Raw genomic sequence first — 27,751 nt, 5'->3', positions numbered from 1 at the left:
TCTTGTTCACCTTGTCCTGGTCGTGGGCATCTCAGGTGAGCTGTGGCTGGATGAGTTGTCAGACCTGGGTTCCTGGGAGGCGTGGCCACTGTCAGGTGTCCTCTGCGTGCTGGGCGACACCTCCCGACTGCTGGACCAATAAGATTGCAGCGTTAGGTCCTGTCTATTGGGGTAAGTGGTTTTTCACGGGGGGGGGGGGGGGGATCCTACCTCCGCTCCTGCACCTCCTGGATGTTCTCAATGCCGATGGCACTGCTCCGGCGGGAGCTGAACGGTCCAGATTTCTTCCTGGTGGGACTCTTTCCAGGAATGATCAAAGACTGCGGTTGAGAAATCAGCAATTACTCACATATTTTTGTGCTGGAGATTAAAACTCACGGAGCACAGATCCATTTTCATATGTGATATTAGTGCAATAATCCTAACGGCTAATCCATAATCCTAATATTAAAGATATGGAAACTCAGATCTGACTTCAATCAGATTGCCTAAGCCTTGCCGTGGCGTTTGATGCCATGCTGCCCCGGGGCCTGTAGTGGGCAGGAGAGCTAGGAGAGGGAAAGGCTCCATGGGGAACTCCATCTGCCACGCTGGCCTCCACCCGGTTCCGGATCAGCTGTGTGCTGCGCTGCTTTGCGTCCAGGCTCAGTGACGGTCAGCGCGCCAGGCCGGGCGTCAGGGGCGCGGACCCCACCACCTGGACCGCGCACGGCAGACCGCAGAGGGCACGAGGTCCGGCTGGCTCGCCGTGTGCTCGCTGGACATCAAAGTGGTTCTTTTTGGGAAGATTCCCACAGAACTCTGGCTATTTCAGAGCGGGCGTCAGATTGGGAGAGGGCACAGCTTGTGGGTGAGAATATGACCCAGCCACGTGGAGCTGTGTCAGTAGAACCAGCCTGGCATTTTGTTCTGGTTTGTTAGTGAACTGAAGGTGTGTGTAAACTGAAAAAAATCAGTTAGGACGTGCAGAGGTAGTCTGTTTTCCAGATTGCTCCCAGGGTTATGCAGATCATGTTTTTAGGCACATTGTACTGTCCAACTGCATGTAAATCACTGTAGAAGGAATACTCACGATGCCTGGTGTTTTGGGGACGTCTGGGGGATTGTGAGTGAAGCTGCCACTGTGGCTGGTGGAGACCGTGTGTGGCTTCTTATTGCTCAGGCCCATAGCATCCATAGACTGGCTTCTACTCCGAATGACCCTCTGCACAGAGGGAAACACACACACACACACACACACACGGTGAGATTACCACAAGACTCTACCACAACAGAAAGTGCAGGGCAGATGAATCTGCAAGTGAAGAGCAGGAGATGAGGAACAAGTGAAACGTCCTGTCACTTCCTCACATACAGGCTAAACTTACCTTGAAGGACTCAAAGAAGCCGCCTCCCCCTCCCCCTCCCCCACCGTTCTCTAGTTTATCCTCGTCTCCACCCAATCCCATCATGCACTGGCTGTTCACATGCAGCTCTTCATACAGAGTCTCCAGCAGTGCTGAGCGTGTTCTTTCCTGCATCCAAAACACACACACACACACACAAACACACACACACACACACACACACACACACACACACACAGTGCAGTAGTTTACTCCCTCATACACACTCATAAACATAAAATTGTTGTCTATAAACAAGAAAATAGCACCACAAAACACAGTAAACTCTCTGTCAAGCACACAGGCTTGTGACCTCACCTCCAGCTTGGCAAATTTGTCTGCCTTATAGCAGGAATACTCAGCATTGATGAGCTTTGTGAGAAGAAACTCGTGGAACTCTGGACTCTAGGCAAAGAAGAGAGTGAAATGTGTAGCATTCAGTCAGCTTCTCCCTGTGGGAGTGTGTGTGTGTGTGTGTGTGTGTGTGTGTGTGTGTGTGTGTGTGTGTGTGTGTGTGTGTGTAAGCGTGTGTGTGTGTGTGAGCGTGTGTGTGCGTGTGAGCGTGTGTGTGTGTGTGAGCGTGTGTGTGTGTGTGAGCGTGTGTGTGTGAGCGTGTGTGTGTGTGTGTGTGTGTGTGTGTGTGTGTGTGTGTGTGTGTGTGTGTGTGTGTGTGTTTGATGTGGTTCTCACCTTTCTGAATATGGCTGGATCTGGTAGCGGGGGTCCAAAGAAGGGCACATCATCTCTCGCTGTTACTGACACCTGCAATAAAACACCATTAATTCACCAATATGACTGCAGTATGTCACGTTACACCATTAATTCACCAATATGACTGCAGTATGTCACGTTACACCATTAATTCACCAATATGACTGCAGTATATCATGTTACACCGGAAAATGGGATAAAAATTGATGAATGAATACAACTCCGGGGCAGTAATAACCCCCGGCATATAAACACCATCTCCAGATACGCAGTGAAGTGAGACACAGATGGGTCGTCACCTTGTAAAGGACGTTGTCACTGCAAGCGTTCTCCACCTGCACCACCACGTAAGCGTGCAGAAAATTGGACGCGATCATATCTGGCACAAACGGCGTGTTTTCTTCTTGAAACACGATGGCCACAATGTCATTCCCTATGTGTCTCTTCTTCTGCAGCTGAAACCAGAACACAGTGGGACTCTCACATTTCCAGTACTGTGTTTCATAGTGCTAAAAAGTGGAAGTCAACTTTGAGGATCAGTTTCAGTATCAGATGATCATATCAGGAGCCAAGATAGATTGCTTGTGTTGACTAATGATTCGGTAAACCTGGGTACTTCTTTCTGAAACAGCAGACAGTGAAAATATCTGGCTTGACTACATACTCTGAAAGCCACACAAGTTTAAATGCTAGCTCTGTCCTGCTCTGCCCTGAGTTTTCTATATGTGATTGCAAGACATAATGCCAATATTGACCCTTTTTTGCACCTCTGAGGTCAAACTACTCAAACTGAGGTTACGTGTGGCTGTTGGGAAGCCTAAACCCTGTGTTCTCCACTTTAATGCCTGTGTTTATGTCTTAGGGACAAGCCCTAATACAACCACAGCCTTATCCTTTCAGCAATAACGGCAGTCAGAGTTACTGTTGCCTGAGCCAGCACTTCATCAACAAACTAAATGAAGTCTATGAGGATGATGCCAGTGCCCCATAGACTAGGTTATGTAAGCAGTGCTCTAGTAAATGACAGCAGTCCAAAGAACCACGTGGAGCCCAGACACTAGTATCCTTCCTGCACTGCACACGCAATCTACCACGCAACACCGGGCGTTATGTGATTAGCAGTGCTGTGTGCTCCATAGCAACGGGTGAGGTGACTATACTTCTGCTTAACTTAAAACTGAAGATCTACAGTGACCAGTGCATTTGCTGGGAGGCTAGCATAGCCACTGTGACAAAGTGGCCGGCGATGTTTGCTCTGAGTAATCAGATAGAAGGTGCCCAAACAGATGGCCTGCAACACCCTGTTGCTTGACACTGTGGGACGTGGTATGCTTGCTAATTAACCAAGCATATGGAGGGTTCTCTGCCACGACACAAAGCCGAAGATTCTCTAACCCCGCAGGTACTGGGGAACTCTCATCCCAAGAATGTGGTGCAAACTGTTGCAAGACAAATAATAACGATGATGATGATAAATCAACAATAATAACAACAACAGCAATACCTCTAGACAATAGCTCAAACTAATGTTGTTCTTAGTGTTTCTTGAGTGGTCACCTGTGACTGATTCAAAGTCTGGCTGTACAAATCAGATATGTTGTGTGTGGCACCTGCCCTAAATCTTGCTGATAACTATTTTCCCAGTGGGGAAAAGACACACATGCTTGACAGACAATATGACAGGTACAATATGACTTTACCTGCTGTAGGTCCCCTTCTGTGTAGGGCAGCTTGGTGGACACGTGGAACATGATCTCCTTGTTGTGGAAATTGTGGTAGACCGACTCAGTCCCAGTCTGGCCGTGGGTGACGTCTAGACCACCTCGGAATCTGTGGGGGAGAAAGGACCTTTCATATATGAACTTTAACCTCTGCTGACCAAGAGGAGAGCTTGCTGTTTTGTCCTTGCTGTTCATTAACACAGACTGTGTTAATAAAACAGACATTCAATAACAGACTAGTAGTCTGAAAGTGTGGCAAAATAAATTGATTACATATTTAGAAAGCTATAAAACACAATGCTATTAAAATGCTATATTACTCTAAAATTGAAATAATTTACTTTTTGAAAAAAAGTCACAAGCTCTATGGATACTTTGTCCTTAAAAGTGTTTACCCTTTAAAATCATGCAGTACAATCTTCTGCCCCAAAAAGTCGAGGAATTCAGTGAAGGCTGGGCTCTCCTCACTGTTCCCAAAGAGCTCCTCTTCTGTTGTCTGTAGGAGAGATGGACTTATTCACAGTCTGAACAAACCAGTTCTGGCTTCTCATACTGCAAGGAAAGAACTAGTCAGCATTTACCTGCCCAAACTTCTGGTAGACGACTCCAAACTTGAAGTTGTTGCTTATGACATGTTCATCAAAGGTTACGATGAGTCTGGATGCCTGTGGTAGCCCATTGATGATGATTATCAGGTTGGAGCTGATTTAGCAGCGGTGAGGTACGTTAGAAATAAGCAGTGTGGATTTGGTTTACCTTTGGGTAGAGCACTGGGTAAAACCTGTCCACGTTCACCTCTTCACACACCAGCTTAAAGAAATAAACACCGTCACATCGGATGATTGACCACTTCAGCAGTCACGAGAGGTCTTACAATGAGCTCTTGGGGTGAAGTCCTACCTTTGCCATCTGCACCACGTTGGGAAACTCAGTCAGACAGGAAATGGGTATCACATCATGGTGGGTTTTGAACTTTGACCTAAAAGAGTTAGAGTCATTCCTATTTAACAGGAATTAGCATGTTCTTATTTGTTTACAGCATAAAATAGGACTCTTAAGGTACGAATGGCAGAAACAGACACATATTTTGAGAGGTGCCGGTATCTTGAAACCAGCATGTTAAACTAAACCTTACATTCACAGAATAAAGAGCTTCTGCAAAGAGATTATGGTGTTGAGGGGGGTTAAGTGAAAAAATGGGGCTGAAATAGAAAGCAAGATGAAGAAGATGGAGGGTGGGGGGGTGCTGGGAGAGACAGACAGGCAGATGGCTTCAATGTGTTAATTATGGTGATTTGAACCTGGCAGAGTGATGACTGGACAGAGAGAAAGTACTATTGTCAATTAACCTACTGTGCACTGTGCAGAGACTATGCAGGCATTTTCCACATGAGCTCTACCTTGTTCTCGCGAGACATTAAAGGACCAAGTGGAATGTGTAGGCATTTCTGAGCAGGTTCAGGTAGGTAGCCTGCCTCTATCACTACTGTAATTAGAATTGCAGCTCCTTATGCTCCAGGTAAAAACTGAAGCTTTGTTCAATATTGCCACAAAGATCTCTAGAAAGTACCAGTCTTTATCTTACTTGCTATCAATACAGTTTTTACCTCAACTATTTTTACATAACTGACTAAATCCAGAATAACAAAAGAAATAAGGGAAATAAGAGGAAAAGGTGTGAGGAGGGAGAACTATTTACATGAAAGAGTCCAGGACAAAGGGTTCAGAAATGTGAGAGAGAGGAGGATGAGTCAGAGAGGAGTGGAATGATGAACAGATCAGAGAAAGTGCGAATGAAAGAGGGATGAGTGGAGAAAAGAGATGTTAAGAAACAGGGATGTGATTGTTTGTCTGTCTGTGTGTGTGTGTGTGTGTGTGTGTGTGTGTGTGTGTGTGTGTGTGTGTGTGTGTGTGTGTGTGTGTACCTTACCTAAGTAGTAAACGGAGGTGCTCTTGGTCCCCGATCACATCATACTTGATGGAGAACACAAGGTGGCTCAGTGTGCTGTCCATAGAGTAATAATTAAAGTGCTCCTGCAGGAAGAGATAGCGCCACATGTGCACACACACACACACACACACACACACACACACTCAGATTAACACCGGTACACTCCTACAGAAAATTACTCTGGCGCTCTTTCTTTCTTTCTACCTCGGTGGGAAGCCTCCACACATGACTGCTGCCTCCAGATATATACAGGATTTATTGTAGCTCCTGCCCCATCAAATGCAACACGTCTGTATTTTTACTTTATAATGTTAAAAGAAATTTCCCCCAAAATCAGATCTTTGTTTTTGATCCTATTTTTATTGTCTGGAGAAATATATCTTGACCTCTTACATCATTTCAGCTACAGAAAATACTCACTTCCCAAATAAGTCCAATGAAACCACCGTTGGGTTCCATTTCTTGTCTAAAGACATGCATGCACTTTACAACATTCTCCACATCCCTTCAATCTCTTGATTTGCATATAAGTTCAAAATTCTATAACATATGGTTTTTAAGTGATAAGTCAGAGATGTCATTCTAAAATTTGTCTAGTTACAATTCTTACAATTAATTCAGACATCTGGAAATTAAGCTTTAAAGCCTCTAAATTTCATGAATACTAATGTAGGTTCTTTAATCATGCACACCTCAACGCATCAGAAGATCATGAGATCCTGATCTCACCTTGCCCAGGAAGTGTTTCCTGTAGATCTTAGCTGTACTGTTACTTTCCAATTTAATCTGGGAGGCGGGACATGGGGGTGGCTCTTCCGGAGCAGGGGCAGTACCAAGGTCATGATTGGTGCCCTCGATCCAGTAACCCCCAAACTGGGGCAGCAGAATGAGCGGAAATGGGGCCGTCCGCCCCAGCACCTGTCGGGTGAAATGCGGTGAAAGAGCTTTGGGTGAGTTTTTTAGAAAAACCTCTTTTCAGGCTGTCCACTGTGTGACATTATTAATGTGTCTTGTTCACCTCATGAACACTTGGATAAGGAATATAGTCCTCTTCTGTCTACAGACCGAAAAATACAGTTAGAGTTAATAAAACGTGATTAAAACAAGCACAATTTAATTTAAAATAGAAGCCAATGACCCAGCGCGAGACTCTGATTACAGTGGGTCCAGTGAACATGATGAGTTCTCCCTATCATACCCTTTGGGCACTGAAGTGTTTGATGTGTGATCCTCAAAGCACAGAACAGAGCAGCACAAGGGGTGCAGTCACAAGCAGATGGCGGACTATAATGGCTGTAAACCCATGTGCTACACAGCTGCTGCCTGAGGTTAGATGCCACTGTCTGAAGACACTGAAGACACGTTCAGGAAAAAAGTGACGTGTGCATAATCTGCAGGTGTGTGCGTGTGTGTGTGTGTGTGTGTGTGTGCGTGTGTGTGTGTGTGTGTGTGTGTGTGTGTGTGTGTGTGTGTGTGTGTGTGTGTGGACACATGCACGTGTGTGTGAGTGCGCGTACTTTGAGAGGAGGAGGAAGCGTGCACCTTTGTTCATCCATTCTGCTGTTCTGTAGAGATGAAAACATCATCACACACTCCTCACACCACACACGACACCAAACTCCCCCCCCAAGGAATTTGAAATAGGGCAATCAAAACATTTTCTTCTGAAATCAACATGATTCGCTAAACAGGGCTGTGGAAATATCCGCTTAGCAGATTTCATCTTCATGGAAGATAAAGGAATTAACAAAGGCTACTGCTGAGACATTATGTAGGCATTAGCACAGACCACACAGCCTCAATTGGCAAGCGCCTAGAGAGAAGCACTACATGTAGACATGCGGAAAGAGAGAGAGGGGAAGGGGAGAGCACGCTCAGAGCAGCTACGCAGGGGGTCGCCAGCCAGGCTAGTACAAGTGTAAGAGTCAGTGAAGGAACGAATGGGTGTTTCCACCTCCTTCATCCGGGGGTGTGAGGAGGAGCGATTGCAATCAGCTCACCTGCATCCGCTCGATCATCGCAAATAAATCTGAAGTCTAAGAGAGAAACATGGAGAGAGGGAGAGAGAGAGAGTGAGAGAGAGAGGAACAGAAAAATAAGGTAGGAGTTGTATTTTCCATATCTTATCGGGAGCAGTGGGCTGCTCCGAATAATTCTCCATGCAACTCTGGGGATATTGCATTGCATTTTAATCAACAAAGCACCATCCCAGAGTCTCTCAGTCAAACCAGACATTCTGTCTCACTTCGCCTCTATTGGTCCATATAGGAGATGAATGGTGTGAAACAGCACCGTTTCACGTGCCACTAAGCAGCTGGGCATGCAGAGGACTGGCAGTGAAACTACAGCTGCAGCCCACACATGTAGAGTAGAAGCAGGTCAGGAGATGACCAGAGCTGCCCACGCTGCCCACGCTGCCCACTCCTGGCAAGCTGAGAGAAACTCTCAGAACTGGATATGATGTGTTCGGGTGGAAATCCCCCAACACTCTTCTTGCAAATTCCCGAAATGCTAATGATCTTAGCTTATGGTATGACAAATTGTGAAACTGTGAAGCTCTGCTTCTCCTTAATGTGAGCTGATTCAGCTGCAACCACACACACACACACACACACACACACACACACACACACACACACACACACACACTGGTGTTGTGTGCTATTATGCAGAATCACAAAATCACATTTTGTGAAACAATTTAATGACCATTATAAATGACTGAAATAGCCTCAACATGAAGTGAAAGCTATGACTCAACACGTTACACACACACTCACACACACACTCACACACACACTCACACTCGCAGGTGACCTGCTTGTCCACCAACCTGTTCAGCATCTTGCAAAAGCAGCATCACTCAGAGTCTCTAGTCTTTGACCAATATTATATAAGCCATTAGGCAACTGAATAATACTGCCCCAAGCTTTTGTTAAATGGTCACTCACACACACACTCACACACACACACACACACACACACACACACACACACACACACACACACACACACACACACTGGCTCGTCACACATATTCCCAGTGTGAATAAATGTATTTTTACTCACATCGCTGTGCCGCCTGTGTTGACATACAGCAGCATGAGTGGGACTGTGGTACATGAAAGACCTCCTGGCCATGATGGAGTCTGGCTGGCATCCACACTAAGGGAGAGTGCCCAACGAACACTGAACCTGACGGGCTGGACCTGACGGGCTGGACCTGGCGGGCTGGACCTGGCGGGCTGGACCTGGCGGGCTGGACCTGGCAGGCTGAACCTCACGGGCATGTGTGTCCACTGAGCCGTTTGAGAACAGTGTCTCCAGTGCGTACCTCGAGGGTGACGACTATTACTTCCTCAAACTGCTCCTACTTCCCCAAATGTCATTTTTCGATGCTTCACACCATCATTGCAAATTGCAAAATATTGCAATATTACAATTGTAATATTTCACAATTAATTACTGTAATTCTGCAACCCTTGCATCCTTGTGCTTGTTTTACATGTGTTTGGGCAACTCGGATGGTTGAATTGCTTGCTTTATTTAATATATTTTATCCTTTATTTTATATACTTTATAATACAGATTTCTCTCAAGGAAGTGAATACTTCTCTCCAGGAAGTGTTGTTGCTTTTGACAAATGAGTTGGAAAAACGTATGCTTTTAAGCACTGTCTCTTCTAGAGAAGACAAACTCCCCCTCTACCAAAAAGCCAAAACCAACATTAATCATTGCACTATATATGTGATATCAGGAACACTGTAGTGCCAGTGGATAGAAACTTACACAAGTTTAGAATGACAATGCAACATCCTGTTCCTTCACAGGTCATGAATACATGCACCATTAGCACCAGAGCAAATATGATCATATATGAGGTGCAAAGCAAATACCCATGATTTCAGGTTCCATACCATAACATTACTGATGTCAGCTTTAAGATCAGCACATTAATACATTATAACAAAGCATATTGAAGTGTGTTATAGAAACTCCCCCTCAGTAATTTACAATTGCTAGAAATCAATGTGCTTCAAGCTAGGTACAACTGCTTCTAGGATTAGTTTAAGGAGCTTTTAAAGTAATAGCACAGTCAAAAAGAAAAAAAAAACATATAGACCCCATGGAGGCTTACCAATGGGCACTGACTAATACCTGCTGTTCAGAGCAAATCATATTCCATAATTACAATGAGCAGACTAGTATAGTGTATTATGTGACACGTTTTTCATAATATCTTATTTCACTGACCATATCTAAATTATGAACATAAGAACCACTCACTGGAAATCTGAGCTATCGGCTTGGTTAGCACTGCTTTAGAGGATCCACAACAATCACACGAAATGAAAAGCATATTGTAACTGCAACTGTACAAATCTTTATGATTTTGCCTTATAATTAACTCCATCGGTAATAAACCAAGAGTCACTGCTGTTTAAACGTCCACAAGGACCAAGTAATGGTTACGCCACAGCCCTAAACGTGTCCTTGGAGTGTCCAGCCGCGCGAATGTTAATGGAGCTGGTGGATGGGGGAGGCATTGATGGTGGGATAAAGGAGCACTCAGGAGTTAATGGAGGAGAGGAGGTCTCGCAGAGGAGAGCACAGGAACAAAAGATCTGCCTGCAGCTTACAAAGATGGCGTGCTCAACACCACCCCGTCGAGAGCCTTAGAAAACCAACCTGGCTTTTTTTCACTGGGACAAATGAGGAAACGGAAATAACCATGTGGGCCAACAGTCTGTGAAGGTTCAATTATTGACCATCTGAAGGGCAGAAAGAGCTCTCTGATGGACACTGCAAGCCTTATATCCACAGCTACCTATAGAGGAGTCATACTTTCTCTGTGAGAAAAGTGTATGTTTAAAAAAAAAAGTCGCAGCAACAGATACATATACTGTATTTGCTGTGTGCACTGCCTGTCGTTTTGGGTTCTAGACGTCACTGTGATGTTATGGTGGCAGTTACTTGCTTGGGGCTAGCACAGACCTGGATGGCAACACAACTCCGTCAGCAAGAAGCACACGTCAAAGATTAAAGAGAGAGGAAGAGAGGAAGTGGACATAGTGACAATGACAGAACAGTTTTCAGAGAAAAAGAAAACAAGAAGGAAGGGATCTGACTATATTTCCATTCATAAAAGGAAAAGAAGATGTGGGTAGTAGTAGGGGGAGGGGATAGGCAGAGGAAGGGGGAGGGGCAGGGGGAGGGGGGTAGGCAGAGGAAGGGGGAGGGGCAGGGGGAGGGGAGTAGGCAGAGGAAGGGGCAGGGGGAGGGGATAGGCAGAGGAAGGGGGAGGGGCAGGGGGAGGGGATAGGCAGAGGAAGGGGCAGGGGGAGGGGATAGGCAGAGGAAGGGGGAGGGGCAGGGGAGAATACTATTCCATCATATCAGTGGTGACACTGCTGCTGCACAAATGGACCAGTTGAAGAACATGCACACGAAACAAGCAGCCAAGCCACAGCATAGAGCGGAGGAAAGAGGCCCAGAGGCTGAGGGGACAGAGGACTGGGGGGGGGACAGAGGACCGAGGGGGACAGAGGACCGAGGGGCCATGTTCTACCTTCAGAAGCACTGGACCAGGGGACAGGAGCAGCGAGGGGGCCAGCAGAGAAGGCTCTAACGTGTCAGGTAGTCGGAGGAATCTGCCATCTTTATTCCTGGGGACAAGCAAACAAACATCATGTGTAATTTAACAATAATAATAATAATAATAATCTTTATTTATGTAGCACCTTTCACAGATACATGCAACTCAAAGTGCTTTACATACAATTTATAGACATTTTTTAAAAATCAGGATCAAATTTAAATAATTTTTTTTTAATTTAAAGATGTTCATGTATTTTAAAGTATTAAAATAAATAGAAGATGTCATGGTCACAGCTCCGGACCCTTCCCTGTGAGCGTGTCGTTATGTCGTCTGCGTGCCGTTATGTCCATATTTGTAGTTCCATGGGTGTGGGTTGTCTGTGAGCGTGTTCGTAGTCACACCAGTGCCTTGTCTCGAGATCACGAGGGTATGTGTTCAACACCTACTTAATGTGCATTCGTGCAATGTCTTGTGCTCGTCTTTGTCTAAAGTTTCGTGTCTGTCTATTCGCGCTTACTCTCCGCACGGAGCTTACACGTCAATTGTCCATTAAACGTTCTATGTACAACGTAACCGTCGTGGTGCTTGTATCCTCATCCACGCGTTACAGAAGAAAACAAACAAAAATGCAATTGTATGTAATTATGATTAAAATAAAATGAGAAACATTAATAAAATGTTAAAGTCATAGAAATTCTGTAAAGAAACGCAGATCTAAACAGGAGGGTTTTGAGCCTCTTCTTGAAGCTGCACATGGATTAAATGTCTCTGAGCTCCATCTTTAACCAGGTTTTAGGAATTACAAGAAGATATCCCAAGGACCTGACTGGAACATACCTAACAATCATTTCACTAAGGTAAAGAGACCATGAATACATTTAAAAACCATCACTAGAACCTTAAACTCTATTCTAAAACTGACAGGTAACCAGTGCAGTGAATGGAGTGTGGATATAATATGATCCCTCTTTTTCCTGTGGGTCAGGACACTTGCAACAGCATTCTGAACCTGCTGCACTGCAGGTATGAAATCTACCTCTTTCGGAGAGCTGATAGTGTTACAGTAATCTAGCCTTGATGTGATAAATGCATGGGCAAGATTCTCAGCATCAGTGGAGAGTGCATGTCTCGGACCTTAGCGATATCCCGAAGACGAATGTAAGCTGTCCTGCATGTAGTCATGTGTGATTTAAAGCTAAGCTCATTATCAAACATGACACCCAAGTTCTTAACATATTGTTTGTCCTTCAGATGTCTTTGATTTAAACACATCTGAACATCATTTTATTTGTAAATCACTTCCAAGAACAAGAATCTATGTCATCTCTTTATTTAGCTGCAAGAAATTGTTGGACATCCATGTTTGTATATCACCTATGCATTCAAACAGTGAGGTAACTGATTTTTAGGGCTTCAGGTTCTAAAGAACTGTAAAGATAAGTGCCATCTGCATATTGATGATAACCAATATCATGTTATGAGTTAACGGAAGCATATAGAGGTTGAAAAATAAAGGTCTGAGAATTGATGCTTGGGGGACCCCGCAAGTTATTTTTTGATGTGTGGAGTAATGAATGCCACATAGTAATTGCGTGCATTTACATAAGAACTAAACCAGTCTAAGACTAAGGCCTACCCAGTTCTGGAGTCGATCAAGAAGAATTTCATGAGTGACAAAAGCAGCGCATAAATCCAGCAGAAAAAGGACTGAGAGTTTGCTCACATCTTTATAAAATCTCAGATCATTCTGACATAAATTAGTGCTGTTTCAGTGTTTCAGTGGAGTGCTCAGAAACCAGACAGAAAAGTATAATTTATTCAGTTTGCTTTAACAGTCATTCAACCCCAGATGACACAACCTTTTCAAGGATTTTGCCAAGATAAGGAAGGTTAGATATAGGTCGATAATTATTGAGAATATTTCATTAGAACATCATCAAAAAGTACTGTCAATTTTTTGAAAACAAGACATATTACAGTTAAGTTGATTAACTGATATGGGTTCACAGTGCAATACTGCTTATTTCTATGTTCTGCTTTACACTGGTTATCTTGTCCCTAAAAATGTTGCAAACTCATCATATTTTCAGCTGAAACAAACTCAGGCAAGATACAGAAGTTGGTGTTTACAACCCAGTCTATACTTCTGAACATATAGTACAGTATAATATACATGTGAATAGAAACTTCAGGCTTACAATGGGTGGGGGGGGGGGGGGTTTAGAACAAGCAGCTGGGTGGCAGAATTAGCCCAGAATCTCTTTTGCCTGACTTGTGCTGTCAGGCCGCTCTATTATTAGCCAGGGCCTGGACTCAGGGGTTCATTCCAGACGCATTATTTCACCCATCACTGCACTGGTGCAGTGCACTGTGCTGTTACCAGCCAATACTGAACCAATGACATCTCCCCTTATATTCAAGTCCACAAAATGTGTGGTTCAGCATGGCTAGTAAATGTGGTCGGTTTTCATAACCCCACCTCACTGTTTATTAAGCACGCAGGCAAAATGATTCGAAGCAGAAATCAAAAGCTCAGTGTAAATAAATGATGGGTCAGATCAATTAACATGAAACAAATGAAACCAAATGACTCAGTAAAACCCTTTTTAGTTGCATTCCAGCTGCAAATCAAACATTCTTCACCTCAGGATGTGCAAACGTGGGGAAAAAACAGACTGATTTAGCTAGTACTTCCTTGATGTTTGACACATCAGTTACACCATACAAGTGAGGTCAACAGACCTTTGCCAGTCTACAAAAACAACAATCCTGCCAAGGCATAATATAATTACTACAAGATATTGTATCAGTGTAGAGTATACACTGTAAGAAGGAACTGTGACACTGTGACACTGTGACACTGTTCAAAGGGAAGACATTTCAAGTGTCACAAATAATCAGTTTACAGAGAATGTAAAATCAAGCAGATTTGACAAAAGAGAGTGAACGTATGTTTGGAATATGTCAAGCCTGGATTGGCAGGAAATTCTATCATATGGACAAAAAGGCCACACTATAGTGACAATATAAGTGAAGATAAGTTAGGAAGCTCAGGTTCAAATTTTCTTCCGTCACGTCAAATCATCACAAATCTCTAAAACTCAGCTGCTTTCTCTTATTCAATGTTGGGTGCCTTCTACTGCTCTCTCTCAGTGTAAGATGTATTTTACCACTATCTCTCTCTCTCTCTCTCTCTCTCTCTCTCTCTCTGTATGTATGTAAAGCTAAATGCACTTCAGTTGTGGGTACTTGCTCTCCCCTGGCCACCAGATGCTGCCAGCAGAGGCAGACAGACAAGAGAGTGGAACAACTTCTTGAAGACAGCTGGGGCTAGACACACACACACACACAAAGACCGATATGTGTGCATGTGTGTGTGTGTGTGTGTGTGTGTGTGTGTGTGTGTGTGTGTGTGTGTGTGTGTGTGTGTGTGTGTATGTATATTTTCTAACCCATAAGATTAACATACATCAATCAACATAATGTTTCTTTGTGTTTTAATGCACTAATGCACTTCTCAATGTATTCCTCTATTCTAATGTTACAGATACAATCATATGATGGACATAAAGAAAGAGGAAGAAAAGAGCACAGAAGGTTCACAGAGCCTTTTACACTACACACAGCATGCAAAGCACAGGCACCTGCTCATACAAATGAATCGCCCTGTGTTTGAATGAATTAGCAATGAGCTACCTGAGCAGGCTCAGAGATTGAGCTGTGTGTGTGTGTGTGTGTGTGTGTGTGTGTGTGTGTGTGTGTGTGAGAGAGAGAGAGAAAGAGAAGCACACAATCACTGCACCAGAGGCCAAATGAAACTATACTGGGACCTCTTAGAAAAGTTAAGAAGTGCACATGAATGAATTCCTTGTTTGGTTTATGTATTGGTGTATGTATAGGTTTCTCATACAAACATGCACACACACACACACACGCACGCACGCACACACACACACACACACACACACACACACACACACACACACACACACACACACACACACACACGCGCACACACACACTTCCACTAAGATATCCAGAAAAATTACAACAAACTTCCATTTCATTTATAAAGCATGCCTGTCAAAAGACCACACAGCACCATTACTCATCTTACTCTTCACTACTGCAATTCTGCTGTCTGATTGATCTGAGCCTCCTCTAACAGTATAAAACACTGCAGTCCTGAGTCCTAACAGCTGATCTTATCACAGACAGGGAGGGTGTAGGAAGAGAGAGAGAGAGAGAGGATCACTTACTCCGTAGCTGAGCAGAGCACACAAATCAGTGTTGAGCAATCTGTTATGCTGCTTGCTGCCAGAGCACCTAAAGAACAGGTGACTGCAGAATGGTCTTTTTCTCCCCTACTCTCTCTCTCTCTCTCTCTCTCTCTCTCTCTCCCAGGCACTCAGTCTCCTCCTACTTCTTCCTTGTCTGCTGTCTCCCTTTGAGACAGTCTCATTATGAATTAATATTATCTAGTAAGTGCTCATATTTCTTTCTTAAAGGATTTCACTATCCTGTTTCATGTTGCATCTGGCAATATTAACCCTGTCAAGTGAGTACTATTTACGCCTGTCTTCCTTGTGCTGTGCTAGTGTGTGTCTGTTTTGTAGTTTGTAGTGTGTGTGTGTGTGCATGTGTGTGTGTGTGTGTGTGTGTGTGTGTGTGTGTGTGAATGCATGCATTTGTGTGTACGTGAGCATGTACATGTGTGTACTTGTGTCTCTGTTAGTGTGTCTTTGTATGTGTAGGGGGGTGAGTGTGTGTGTGTGTGTGTGTGTGTGTGTGTGTGTGCGCGCTTGCTATTCAAACAAGTATGAGTACTTTTAAAAGCACTACAAACCAAGGACTACTCAGTGCTCTAATCTACTTTAGGCTTACTGGCCGTAGAGCCCATCTTGTTCCCAGGGCTCTGAACTGCCACATTAAAATAGCATCTGAAGAGATCTACAGTCACAGGACAACATGCCATTTCCAACAGCCTTTGTTTTTCCCACAGAAATCACAGCATTCAAGTTCTATATATCAAGATATTTCAGAGGCAACAGAAATACGTACAATTAACAATCTTCTCTCCTTCAATTCTAAAACATTAACCAAAGCTACAAGCACTGCTAAAAGGTGGCCGTCCACACCTAACACATCACTGCTCCACTGAGAGATTTGCTTACGCCCAAGCCAACGCTTCCTCTGCGAGCTCCGTAACCCGACTCCTGTGTGTGCACCTCCTCCACTCTCACCACAGGTGATGTGCTTGAAGCAGCAGAAGTCCAGGCAGGCCCAGTCTCCTGCTGGTCTTCCTGCTGGGACGCAGCATCTCCTCCGGTGTGTCCCTGGGCCGAGGTGCTCCTCGCCAGATGGGGCAATGCGGTTCCTCTCGCTCTCTCCTCCCCGAACCTCAGCCACGCCGGCTCAGCTGATCGCTGGGCTCTTTGTTTGTTGCCGGTTTCCCTTGGCAGTGAGGGACAGAGAGGCCAAACCTGTTTTCAGGTTTTGTCCCTTAACGGCTGTAAACGTCACCTAGGGCGAGCGCGTCAGGAACTGGTCTCAGGTGGACAAACACAACCCTGCCCTGAAGGCCCCATGACAAAAAAAGTTAATGAAATCTTCCCCTTAACAACCATTGGCAATGGAAACTAATCTGAATTAATCCCAGACTAAGAAAAACATTTAAAGTTATTAAAAGTAAATTATGCTAATGCTCTTTTAAAAATGTCAAGTTCAATTATGGCTGTATAGTTCGGATAAATCAAATAGCTAAGGCATTTTCCACTGCCAGATCATTTATTATAAGTGCTCTAAAATCGGGTCTAATAAAGCCCAAATCATGCTAGTTGGAAGGCTGAAACAACCTTGAAACAACCTTGTTAACCTTTTTGGCAGGTCAATTGTGTGAATGCCACTTCATCAAACACGCTAAGCAATAATTTCATGTAGTAATGCAAATAATTATTCTAACACACAAATAATTATTGGTGATGGTGACAAAATGAAAAAGAGTTTTAAAAATAATTCTCACTTTCTCTCTCCCACAAAAATACACTCAGCCTCAGGCAGAGACACAGGCACACACACAAGCCACCCCCCACCCCTGGGGTATTTTCACCCAGCCCCCTCTTTTAGCAGTAATTGAACAAGGTAATGAGGTATGAACTCCAGCTGATGGAAGATGGGTCCAGTCTGCTTTTCTTCTTGTAAATTTGGATCTATTTACACCCTTTCTTGGGTTAAAAGCTGCTACTTGGGTTTTGTTTTGATAAGACTTAAGGTGAGCTAAAGGTGATTACAAGTGTCTAGTAAGCTCTCTCTCCTCGGAGTCACTGATGTCCTCTTGAACATCTCAGATACCCACCAGCTTTGGATTTATGTCTGAAATTCAATTCCATAAGAACATAAATGAATGATCTTCTGCTGCACACACTAGGCTGGTTTCTCTCAGAACAAAATGTCTCAGCTGTGAGACTTTACTATAATTAAAATACAGGGTCTGTCTGGATAGGCTTAGATCTATTAACAGTATTAACCACATGAAAACCACTACTCTTCATTACACAGTAGCTTAAGAGTAAACACAAGGCCAGCATCTCATAAACAGTGACATGCAACTCCATGCAAGCAGAATTTTAATCAAAGTTATTATTTCCTTTAATAGATTTTAAAAACAAGAATGTTCACCATCTATGAAATTGCTGACCTGACACAACTGTATCTAAAGATAATGACAATTTGCGCTGTATTGTGGTTCTTGTGTTCTGATGAGATACTGACATGGTGTATTCACCACCTGCTGCATCATTTCTCTCTGCCTGCTACACACACAAACACACACACACACACACACACACACACACACACACAGACATACACACACACACACACACACACACACAAACACACACACCAGGTAAAATGAACTCAGTGGAAGAATAATACTGATTACATAACATCTCTCAACATACTGCTGAAGTTCTTTAATGAGCTGCATGTTCTGATACAGCTGACCGTTCGGGTCACTTGGCCGTATGCTTCCAGCACCAGCAACCATCTCACTGTAACCAGCTACCGTGCATCTAGCACTCCCTCTAATGCATTCGCATGGGGAGAACCATCTGAAAGAACCGGTTATGGATGAGAAAAGGAACCAGTTGTTCATTCCCAATCACACCTAAATACCAGCCCCACTGTCGTCCAGCATTAAACAGGCATCACAACTCATTCAAGCCTTCGTGTTGCTGTCTGTACCAGGCGCAGGACGCAGAGACTCCAGCTCAGTCATAATGATCTTCATCGTTCAGGTACAGAGTGAAACATTTCATACAGCAATGATATCAGGAGTACTGGATCATCCATCATATTCACTGTAGTGAAGTGTCCCCACACACAGAGACAGCTGCTATAAGGATACAACAGTATTCTCAGTGTAAGGGGCCAATAGGAGTTTTACAGACTCATAATGCCGAGCTCAGACTGTAGTGACATCACCAGTGGTCAACTTCTTTAAAACACATGACATAAGCATCAAATCTGAGCCACGGTGTAGCTGGTTGGTAACGCCATTCTGCATCTTCATACATCAACAGTGTCATATGCAGTAATATTAACTCCTTGGTTTACACAATATTAGCAAAACTCAACAATAAAAGCAAGCCTTGGAGAACTAGTTCAGTGTTCTCACTAGATCATGTCTAGCACAGATGTCTTCAACTCAGTTCCTAATTCTTAGGTTTTTGTTATTGAGATGCAGGTTTATTCAACATGTTTCTCACATGCATGCACAACCCATCAATAAAAAACCCTGAGACTCAGGTTTGTGTGGTCTTAAACTCAACATGTATTTTCTGGCATCTGGACTTTGGCTGTGGTTTTGTTATTATGGCATACATTAAGTACCAGTGATTTCGACATTCAGGGCTGCATTGTGGCTTCAATACCCAGAAGTGCAGACCTCTGCTCCTGCCCCTCCTTCATGGTGGTGCTCGCTGTAGAGAAACTCATCCCTATCCCTCAGGGAGCAAACCGTAGTCCAGAGTGACACCACACCGTTGTTCTCTGAAACAACAGGTCTCAAGCACATGGCCTTGGGAAAGTGCACCTCTGGTTACCCTACACAGCGGACGAACAAAACCAAAGACATCGACTCTATAAAACAAGCACAATGCGAAACATAAAGTTCAGTATGACACAGGCTCGTTAAAACAGCTTAACCTGTTTGCGCTGTGGCCATTTTGTGCTGATTTTAAAACAATTTGTGCTTCCACATTGATGCTTTGCGTAATTCAGACCGAAGTGCACACTTGGTAGAAGACATCCATTCGTATTCTGTTCCATTATTAACGAATCATCTGAAAGCATTAATAACAGATGAAAAAACAAACAAAAAGCCCTAACCTTGTTTTTTAGAGAACAAAAAATACGATTGACATACAACTGCACTGCTGTTGACTGATATGCTTTCGCTGCCATGAGGGCAAAAAAAGTGTTAAGAAGTGTCATTCACCTTAAGAAACCCAGCTGACATTTAAGGCAGCTGGCAGTGGGTGAGACAGGACAGGACTGAAGGGATTTCAACAAATAGCCCCAGTGATTCATCCCAGACCTGCCAGCGGACAAAGTCGCATTCAACTTGCTGATGACTGAGACAGCTGAGGGCAGATTGAGGCCTGTGATTGATTCCAATGACAGTGGGGACAAATTATGCCTTAGAAGAACAGCAAGCCGATGAGTAAGAGAGGCGAATGGCACTAATCATAGGAAGCACCGTGTCTTCCATCAATGCTGCTTAGGACAGCAGTGCAGGCGTTGGCTTCTGTTTAATGAAGGGGAAAATGTTTCATCTTAAAGTGACAGTGAGTTTTCATACATGTCCAATTGAGACAGGCCAGGGAAGTTAATAAGGCAGCTCATTCATGCTTCTACACTATGACACACTGTGGGTGTGAAACGGTGCTACAATCCCAAAGACAAGCAGTGGTTGCTGGAGATGAATTTTGAATTATCTGGAGAAATCTGGTTTGTTTGATCACTTGTGCGTTCTGTGAAATCAACACCTGAAATACTAGACTTGTCTTGAACAATGAAGTAAGAATAGACGCTGACAGCCAACCCTCTTAGTCTTTAACAAATTCAACCCTTTGAAAAAGACAGATGAAAACAATGGTGAGCTTTTTTCTAACCAGCGCCATGTCCAAACGAAAGGTCTTTATACACAATATAATTAAATAACCATGAAGTGAAGACTTGAAATGTTAGTTCAAAACTGACATAAACACATACTCATACGCACAAACAACATACTCACCCAGAAGCATGACAGACAGAGCATAGTTCACACACTCAGTACTTGCCAAAAATAGTCTAATGTAATTTTTAATGACTCTTGGGTATTTATTTACCCAAACAGAGGACAGACTGAAAACTATTATGCTTGAAATATATTATCATGCTTGAAATATATGCTAAAGCAGCACACATTGTAACAACAACTCTCTCTCTCTCTCTCTCTCTCTCTCTCTCTCTCTCTGTTTAATTGTGTAGTACAGACATAAATGTAAAGAAAATTTAAGTTTTGTCTAGGTTTCTGTACACACCTACCTGTGCTACCAGGACAATGTGGGGCTCTAGACATAGAAACATATTTCCTATCATAATACATTTTCTCTCTCTCACTCGCTCTCTTTCTCTCTCTCTCTCTCTCTCTCTCTCTCTCTCTCTCTCTCTCTCTCTCTCTCTCTCCCTCACACACACACACACACACACACACACACACACACACACACACACACACACACACACACACACACACACACACAGGTCCAATCCAGTTTCATCTCTTGCTCCACTACCTAGCCTTGTCCCTCCATATTTTATAGGGACAGCTGTAAAAGGATCCATATAGCTCACGCAAGAGAGGTGACCACAGTCGAGGACACGCATATTACAAATGTCTGTTCGCATAAAAGCCATCCAAGACTGATAATGATGTACCAGTTACTTGAATGGTTGTTCCATTTAGTAAGGGATTTCAACCACTACCCCTTGTATCTGAGCTCCAAAAAGCAATATAACATTCAAATATGAAGTAGGGTTAAACTAAGGAACGCCATAATACAACCCACCTTGCCCTTCTATACGCTCATCCTCCTTTTCTCATGCCATTATAACATACACAGTTCCTGCATACTCCAAAACGTCAGAGACAACTTGGGCACTCAATTTACTCTAGAGAGGTCCATGTGCAGCACGGCTAAGTAAACACTCATACATCTATGATCAAATAGCACTCATGTGTTTGGTGACAAAGGCTGAGTGCATAGCTACTATCTGATAACTGTCACGTGTTATAAAGGTACAGAGGAACTAGCTCCATGACCAGAGAAAAATAGCCTAATGTTACTGCAGATATTGATGAGTGTGTTGCAGAAATCCACTCTACTTCCAGAGGTGATGGACCCCAGGCCTGATGGAGTTCATTAGAGCTGTTCCTGGACCCCAGGCCTGATGGAGTTCATTAGAGCTGTTCCTGGACCCCAGGCCTGATGGAGTTCATTAGAGCTGTTCCTGGACCCCAGGCCTGATGGAGTTCATTAGAGCTGTTCCTGGATCCCAGGCCTGATGGAGTTCATTAGAGCTGTTCCTGGACCCCAGGCCTGATGGAGTTCATTAGAGCTGTTCCTGGACCCCAGGTCTAATGGAGTTCATTAGAGCTGTTCCTGGACCCCAGGTCTAATGGAGTTCATTAGAGCTGTTCCTGGACCCCAGGCCTGATGGAGTTCATTAGAGCTGTTCCTGGACCCCAGGTCTAATGGAGTTCATTAGAGCTGTTCCTGTATCCCAGGTCTAATGGAGTTCTTTAGAGCTGTTCCTGTATCCCAGGCCTAATGGAGTTCATTAGAGACTTTCCTGTACCCCAGGCCTAATGGAGTTCAGCTGTTCTAGTACCCCAAGCTTTATGCTGTGCACCATAGGTTTAGGTAAAAAAAAACTCTAGATCTTTAGAGCGGTGAAACTCAGAAAAAGAGTCCTACTGCTGCCCTTGACATGGGAAAATGATAGAGTGTTCTCTAGGGTGCCACTTCATGCAATAAACTATTGTGGTCTAGAGCAAGAAAATCCAGTTGATGTGTGTTTATGCCCTTCTAGTGGAGAGAACTTGATGGTGTCTTATAAAACAATGATCCAAACCTGACTCCCTATGTGTGTTCTCCCAACAGAAAAGTGTAGTTATGAAGGGTGTTCTATACCACCTCTACATCCCAGTGTCCTGAAGTGTCCACTTCTCAGAGGAAAAAATGGGATTTAGAGCTGTATGGGGTACACCTACAGGTGAGCTGCATGATGAGAGCCCAGTTAGGTGCTTTTACAGTGGACAAAATGTGATGCCAAACTGTAAATGTGGCATACATGTATGAGAATGAGGGGACGCTTCATAATGGACGCCCCACCAATGACGAAAATGTGGCACAGATGTCCTCAAAATTTGATAACCCTGACATTCCCTACAGGTGCCTTTTTCTGATGAAAAACAACCCATAAAGTGCCCTCTCAGATACCCTTCCAAGTGAGAAAACACAATGAAGTGCCCTTGAAATGGAAAGGAAAATATCCCAGAGAAGCAAATGAGACACAGTGCCCTACAATCCCTACAATCTCCCCTGCAACATGTTTTCTAAGGCTGGCTTTTTGCCAAAGTTGCTGCCATGACAACAGTCTAGGGGTGCCAGCAAATACTTCGATAAAGATTTTGAATTTATCTCTGAAAGCCCGCATCCATTCAAAACACAAAACGTCCAGTTACAGAGTCGTCACTTTAATCAAGGGCAAATGCTGCTTCATTATGCGTCATGTCTCCTAGTTTTTTGTGCAGTGGAGGCGTACGTCCTGTAGGTGGCGCTCGTTTCGTTTTTTCTCCCGAGTCCACCACTGTTTACGCCACTGACAGCAGAGTGAGATGGCAGGAGAGAAACAACAGGAGAGAATAGGCAACTCACCATGGACCTCTAGCTCTGGAAAAGGTCTTATCCACCCTGCAAGACAAAGAAAGAAATTTCACCATCCAAAACAAAATACATCTCAGAGAACAGAAACAAGAACGCCCAGTCCCAACACTTTAGGGTCCCCCAGTGCCCACCAATTAAACCTCTACTAGCATGTAACGTCCTGAGATTACACACCCCAACATGCTAATCAGTAACCACACCGGCACACTGTCCTTCCTAAAGTATTTAAGTTGAATATTAGCTTCATTATCAGTTTAATGTGCAATTACTGAGAGTTTCTATGCTTCCAAATGTTAACGTGTATTCACCATGGAATAATACATTTTGCCAGGTTTCGGCATTGAACTTAAAACAGGCCTGAAATATTGAGCAGTATCCGGAGCTCTGCAGCAGAATGCTAATAAGCAAGAGGAGAGTGCCAGCCATCATGAGGAGGCTACAGGCAGCAACGATGTTAGAGGAAGGAAGAGGTCGTAGCGTTATTTAAATCCTCACACAAAGTCTTTATCTGCAGGAGCAGAAACTCAAGAGAGGTGGATCTTAACATGCATTCTTGATGGCAATTCCATTTACTACATGCCTGGCATGCTTGTGGTGTGCAGCTTTAAATTCACTCGGTACCAGTGTTTATAGGTAGAATTCTGTCCAGTACACATAAAGATGGTCCATAGAACAGCTATGTAGGGAGTTTTTCCAAATCTGGTAGTGCTTTGAATGTACCACCAGGTGGCTCTGTGCTGTCAAAGGTTTTCTTTTTTTTTCCTCTCATTTTTAATTTTTTTTCCATTCAAATTTTTAGATTTTTAATAAAAGTTCCTTTAAGAAGATATGCATTATCAGCTATAACAAGAACGTCATATTTGTGAACAAACTTTGAGTTGGCTTGACAAATCCCAGCTTAATGTTGTTGTGGTATACTGTGTGCTGTTTGACGATACAATGCATGTGAGTTTGAAATAGGTCACTCTTATTTTCTGGCATTGTGGCTACAGCACTTGATCATGACGGGACAGATGTTTGTTTTTTCAAGTGGTATGTCTGACTCCACACAGATAGCGGCAAAGTCCTCCCCAAACGCATACCTTGCATTATTCCCACATAACTTACTAACAGCGTGACGTACAAGCATAGACAGAAAGATGTTGGGATTTGGAGCAAGGTGCTACAACATCAAATTCACCGTTTGTGGATAGCACAAGGGACACATTAAAAAAATAGATATTTTCAAATTCTCCACGTCTGCCTTTAAATCTGAAATGCATTTTTATCCTCAATTCCGCAGTTCCGTCCATGTTGTTCGCGTCTCAGAAATCACAGGGCCCTTTTACACTCGGTCCCTTGAACAAGCGTTGGAACAGTGTGCTGACCGAGCTGCCCTGGAGGCCGGGGGTAGAAGCTTCTGCTAAGCGCTGACCGAGTAGCGTTCTACCCAGGTGAGTCCTTCCCTCCAAGGAGAGCCCTGCGTGGGAAAGCCCAGAGCCCAGCAGGGTGGGCCCACGTCTGCCCTGCCCTGCGGTGCTCGGCGCCCTGCGTCTGAAATGTCACAGCCCCTGAGGAGAAGGCGGTCATCAATCAAGCACTGGTCTGTCCACATGGATCTCGCTGACGAATGGGGAAAGAGTGGATGTTTTGTCAACAGCTCAGATAAACAGACGAGCGGCGGACCATAACTAACATGTGGCGAGGGAGCTTCCATTTCCTGGTACGTATTTGCTTAGACGGTGACAGAATATTCATTTCAAAGTTTCATTTGTGTGAGTCATGCATGTAAACAGTGTCTGCAGTGAACCTCCAGAACAGAGCGCATACGGGCGAAGATGTCACTATAAGGGTTTGTGTTTGTGACTCAAAATATCTAAGCTTGAATGTATGGAACACGTGGCAATTGAACCCCAATATCTCCAGCAGATCCCTGAACACATCACTTCAGTGTAATATCAAAACATGTTCACTCGGACTTAAAAATGAAACACAACACATATAAGCAGTTGGGCTTGAATGAGCACCTGTATATGATCAATGGAGTATTCTGCAAAATACTCTCCCAGTATGCCTGTCTTTCACTCTCAGACAGGCAGACAGATACATATACACCACACCTAGCAGGAACTTTATATCAGGGCCTTCACATCAACAATTTTCTCATTACTGGGTAAATGAAGACCAAGGGAAAATAATGGCTCAGACAGAAGCAGTTAGTATGAGAACAGTTAGTGCAGGTGAATGAAACACCCTGGAGAGCAACAGGTTGTGCCATTAAGGCACAGAGCCATTTACACATATTCAATGGATGTCTGATGCCGCGTACAGTCTCACGCAAACAAAATGGCTGAGCACAAAACTGTCATTATCTGCTAATGGCAATTTCTTACGCTTTTAAAATGGCATTCCTGCGCGGGGGAGGGCGGGGACAGCCAACCGGATCCATCGCTCAGACCTTATTGAGAAGAGACAGGCCGAAGACGTTCAAGTTTGGAAATGCCTCTTAAAAAGCTGCATTAGACGAATTGTTTGACAGCAAGCGATGTTCGCTTTGTTCTACACATTTCAGAAACACAGTCATGTTTGTGGCGAAGAGCCCGTGTTTATCGTAGAAACAGGGGACAGTTGAAGTGAGGGTTATATTGGTAATATGATTATGATTAGGCCATAAGGCTTGGTGCGTAATGGAAACCTGACTCTAGGTCTGCATTCTCGGTCACAGTAGGCATGTAATGGCCCTCCTCACAACAACAACACACTGCTTTTGTCACTCATAATAACACAGGCCAGTACATTTGCAGTCTGGGGACATTTTTGAAACAGAGCGAAGCCTTGGGCTGATAGTATTTCAAAGAAAACTGATAACTGAAAAGAAGGAGGGCTTTCATTCAGTGGCGTTACAGATGGTGTGGTTCAGGATTGGGGGATTGTTAAGGGCGGACTTCTAATTCCCAGAGGCAGAACCCCAGTACCACCCCTGGACACACAGAGCCCTGACCCCTGACCAACATTCAGCAGTCTGTAACACCATGACACCAGCTAAAGCACAATTTCCTGTGCAAGTGAAAGTGGCAGACACATTTTCTGTCTCCTTCATGCCGTCTCTTTACCATACAGCCTAAACATACAGTACATACTCCACCACCACCAGGACGCACGGGCTTGTTTGTTTTGACCGTGACTGTACTAATGCGTGACTGTACTAATGCTAATGTGTCTGAATGATGTTAAAAAGACACCGCTTCTTATAATACGTAGAGGTCTTATTCAGTGTGCCCGGTGTAGTACTGTTTTAAGAGAGCATGCAAAAACAAACCTGGACACACACACACACACACACACACACACACACACACGCACACTTATAAAGTTCTCTCTTACCCTCCATAGGCTCCAAAAGTAAAGCTTCTCTTCCTGTAAGGCATGGTGTGTAACAGATGAGATTATTCAATCCAGCACAGCTACAAGTATACCAGTGAACTACTCTCTCTTTCTCCCGTCTCTCTTTCTCTCTCTCTCTCTCTCTGTCGAGCTATCTATCTATCTATCTATCTCTCCCTGCGTCTCTCCCTGAATGCCCTAACGCTCTTACTCTTGTGTTTCTCCTTGGCTGCTATCTCTCTCTCTCCACCCCTCCCTCACTTTCCACCTGAGCTGCAGAGGTGTGTCCGGTCACACTGGTATGTGTGGCTATCGGCAGGTGTTTGGTTTGTAAGTCACTGCCTTTTAGGGACCGAGGGACTCTCCCCGGTATACTGGTTTCTCTCAGGGATTCACAGCATAACTTGTAATGGTAACCCAACCCTGTAGCAACATTGAAGGGAGGAAACCACACACCTGATGTGAGACTTAAAATGTATGAAAGGGCAAAAGTCTATCAGAGATTGGAACAGATGCCAGAGATGTTCACTCACGCTCAAAACATGCTGGAAGGCACAGATACCGACACACGAATGCACATACAGGTAACCCGCGATGACACTGTGTTTACTGAACACTGCTGGCCTTTGCATAACACCTTATCTCCCATCTAATCAGCTGACAGAGATGAGAATCTGTGTGTACCATTTCTAAAACATTATAGTAAGATGTTGACCAGCATGTCACTGTGTGTGTCGGTGTGTGTGTGTGTGTGTGTGTGTGTGTGTGTGTGTGTGTGTCTAAACTAATTCTCTCTCAGATGCAATTATCAGGCGCACCAGGGTGGCACAACCTGAATCCTTTCATAAGTTCATTCACCACAGGTGCACCCCTCACTAATGATAACAATTGGATTAGGTTGTATGATATAATGAACTAATTAGTTTAGAGAAAATATACTGTGGCAAAGCAGATTTCACCAATCACAAAGGAGAGAGTCGTTGTGTTGGGGGTTTCAGGGGGTCTGTACACTTGTGTCCTCA

General features: G+C 44.0%; 1 protein-coding gene across 10 annotated transcripts in view; it reads right to left on the bottom strand.

Annotated features, from left to right (window-relative positions):
• The window catches only part of rap1gapb (RAP1 GTPase activating protein b), a 56,080-nt gene that overhangs the window by 3,559 nt on the left and 24,770 nt on the right, over window positions 1-27,751 (bottom strand). For 2 of the 10 annotated variants that reach the window (XM_077014227.1, XM_077014225.1), the window contains 18 exons: window positions 23,358-23,393; window positions 11,338-11,434; window positions 7,286-7,333; window positions 6,787-6,825; window positions 6,498-6,686; window positions 5,748-5,851; window positions 4,718-4,796; window positions 4,574-4,627; window positions 4,399-4,482; window positions 4,213-4,313; window positions 3,797-3,926; window positions 2,396-2,551; window positions 2,076-2,147; window positions 1,704-1,790; window positions 1,368-1,514; window positions 1,073-1,204; window positions 211-320; window positions 11-130 (listed from right to left, as the gene is read on the bottom strand). In XM_077014227.1, the coding sequence (XP_076870342.1) occupies window positions 11-130; window positions 211-320; window positions 1,073-1,204; window positions 1,368-1,514; window positions 1,704-1,790; window positions 2,076-2,147; window positions 2,396-2,551; window positions 3,797-3,926; window positions 4,213-4,313; window positions 4,399-4,482; window positions 4,574-4,627; window positions 4,718-4,796; window positions 5,748-5,851; window positions 6,498-6,686; window positions 6,787-6,825; window positions 7,286-7,324 (1,643 nt within the window). In that variant the 5' untranslated portion in view covers window positions 7,325-7,333; window positions 11,338-11,434; window positions 23,358-23,393. Of the gene's footprint in view, window positions 1-10; window positions 131-210; window positions 321-1,072; window positions 1,205-1,367; window positions 1,515-1,703; window positions 1,791-2,075; window positions 2,148-2,395; window positions 2,552-3,796; window positions 3,927-4,212; window positions 4,314-4,398; window positions 4,483-4,573; window positions 4,628-4,717; window positions 4,797-5,747; window positions 5,852-6,497; window positions 6,687-6,786; window positions 6,826-6,966; window positions 7,234-7,285; window positions 7,334-7,768; window positions 7,805-8,837; window positions 9,847-11,337; window positions 11,435-15,626; window positions 15,704-16,541; window positions 16,558-16,610; window positions 16,851-23,357; window positions 23,394-26,729; window positions 26,972-27,751 lie in introns of those variants that run through there. The other 8 variants (XM_077014220.1, XM_077014221.1, XM_077014224.1 and 5 more) reach the window with 8 other exon arrangements.

The sequence above is a fragment of the Brachyhypopomus gauderio genome, chromosome 8 (assembly GCF_052324685.1).
Source record: "Brachyhypopomus gauderio isolate BG-103 chromosome 8, BGAUD_0.2, whole genome shotgun sequence".
Lineage (NCBI taxonomy): Eukaryota > Metazoa > Chordata > Actinopteri > Gymnotiformes > Hypopomidae > Brachyhypopomus > Brachyhypopomus gauderio.
Note: the sequence above shows the minus strand (reverse complement) of the source record. Positions and strands in the feature narration are given on the sequence as shown.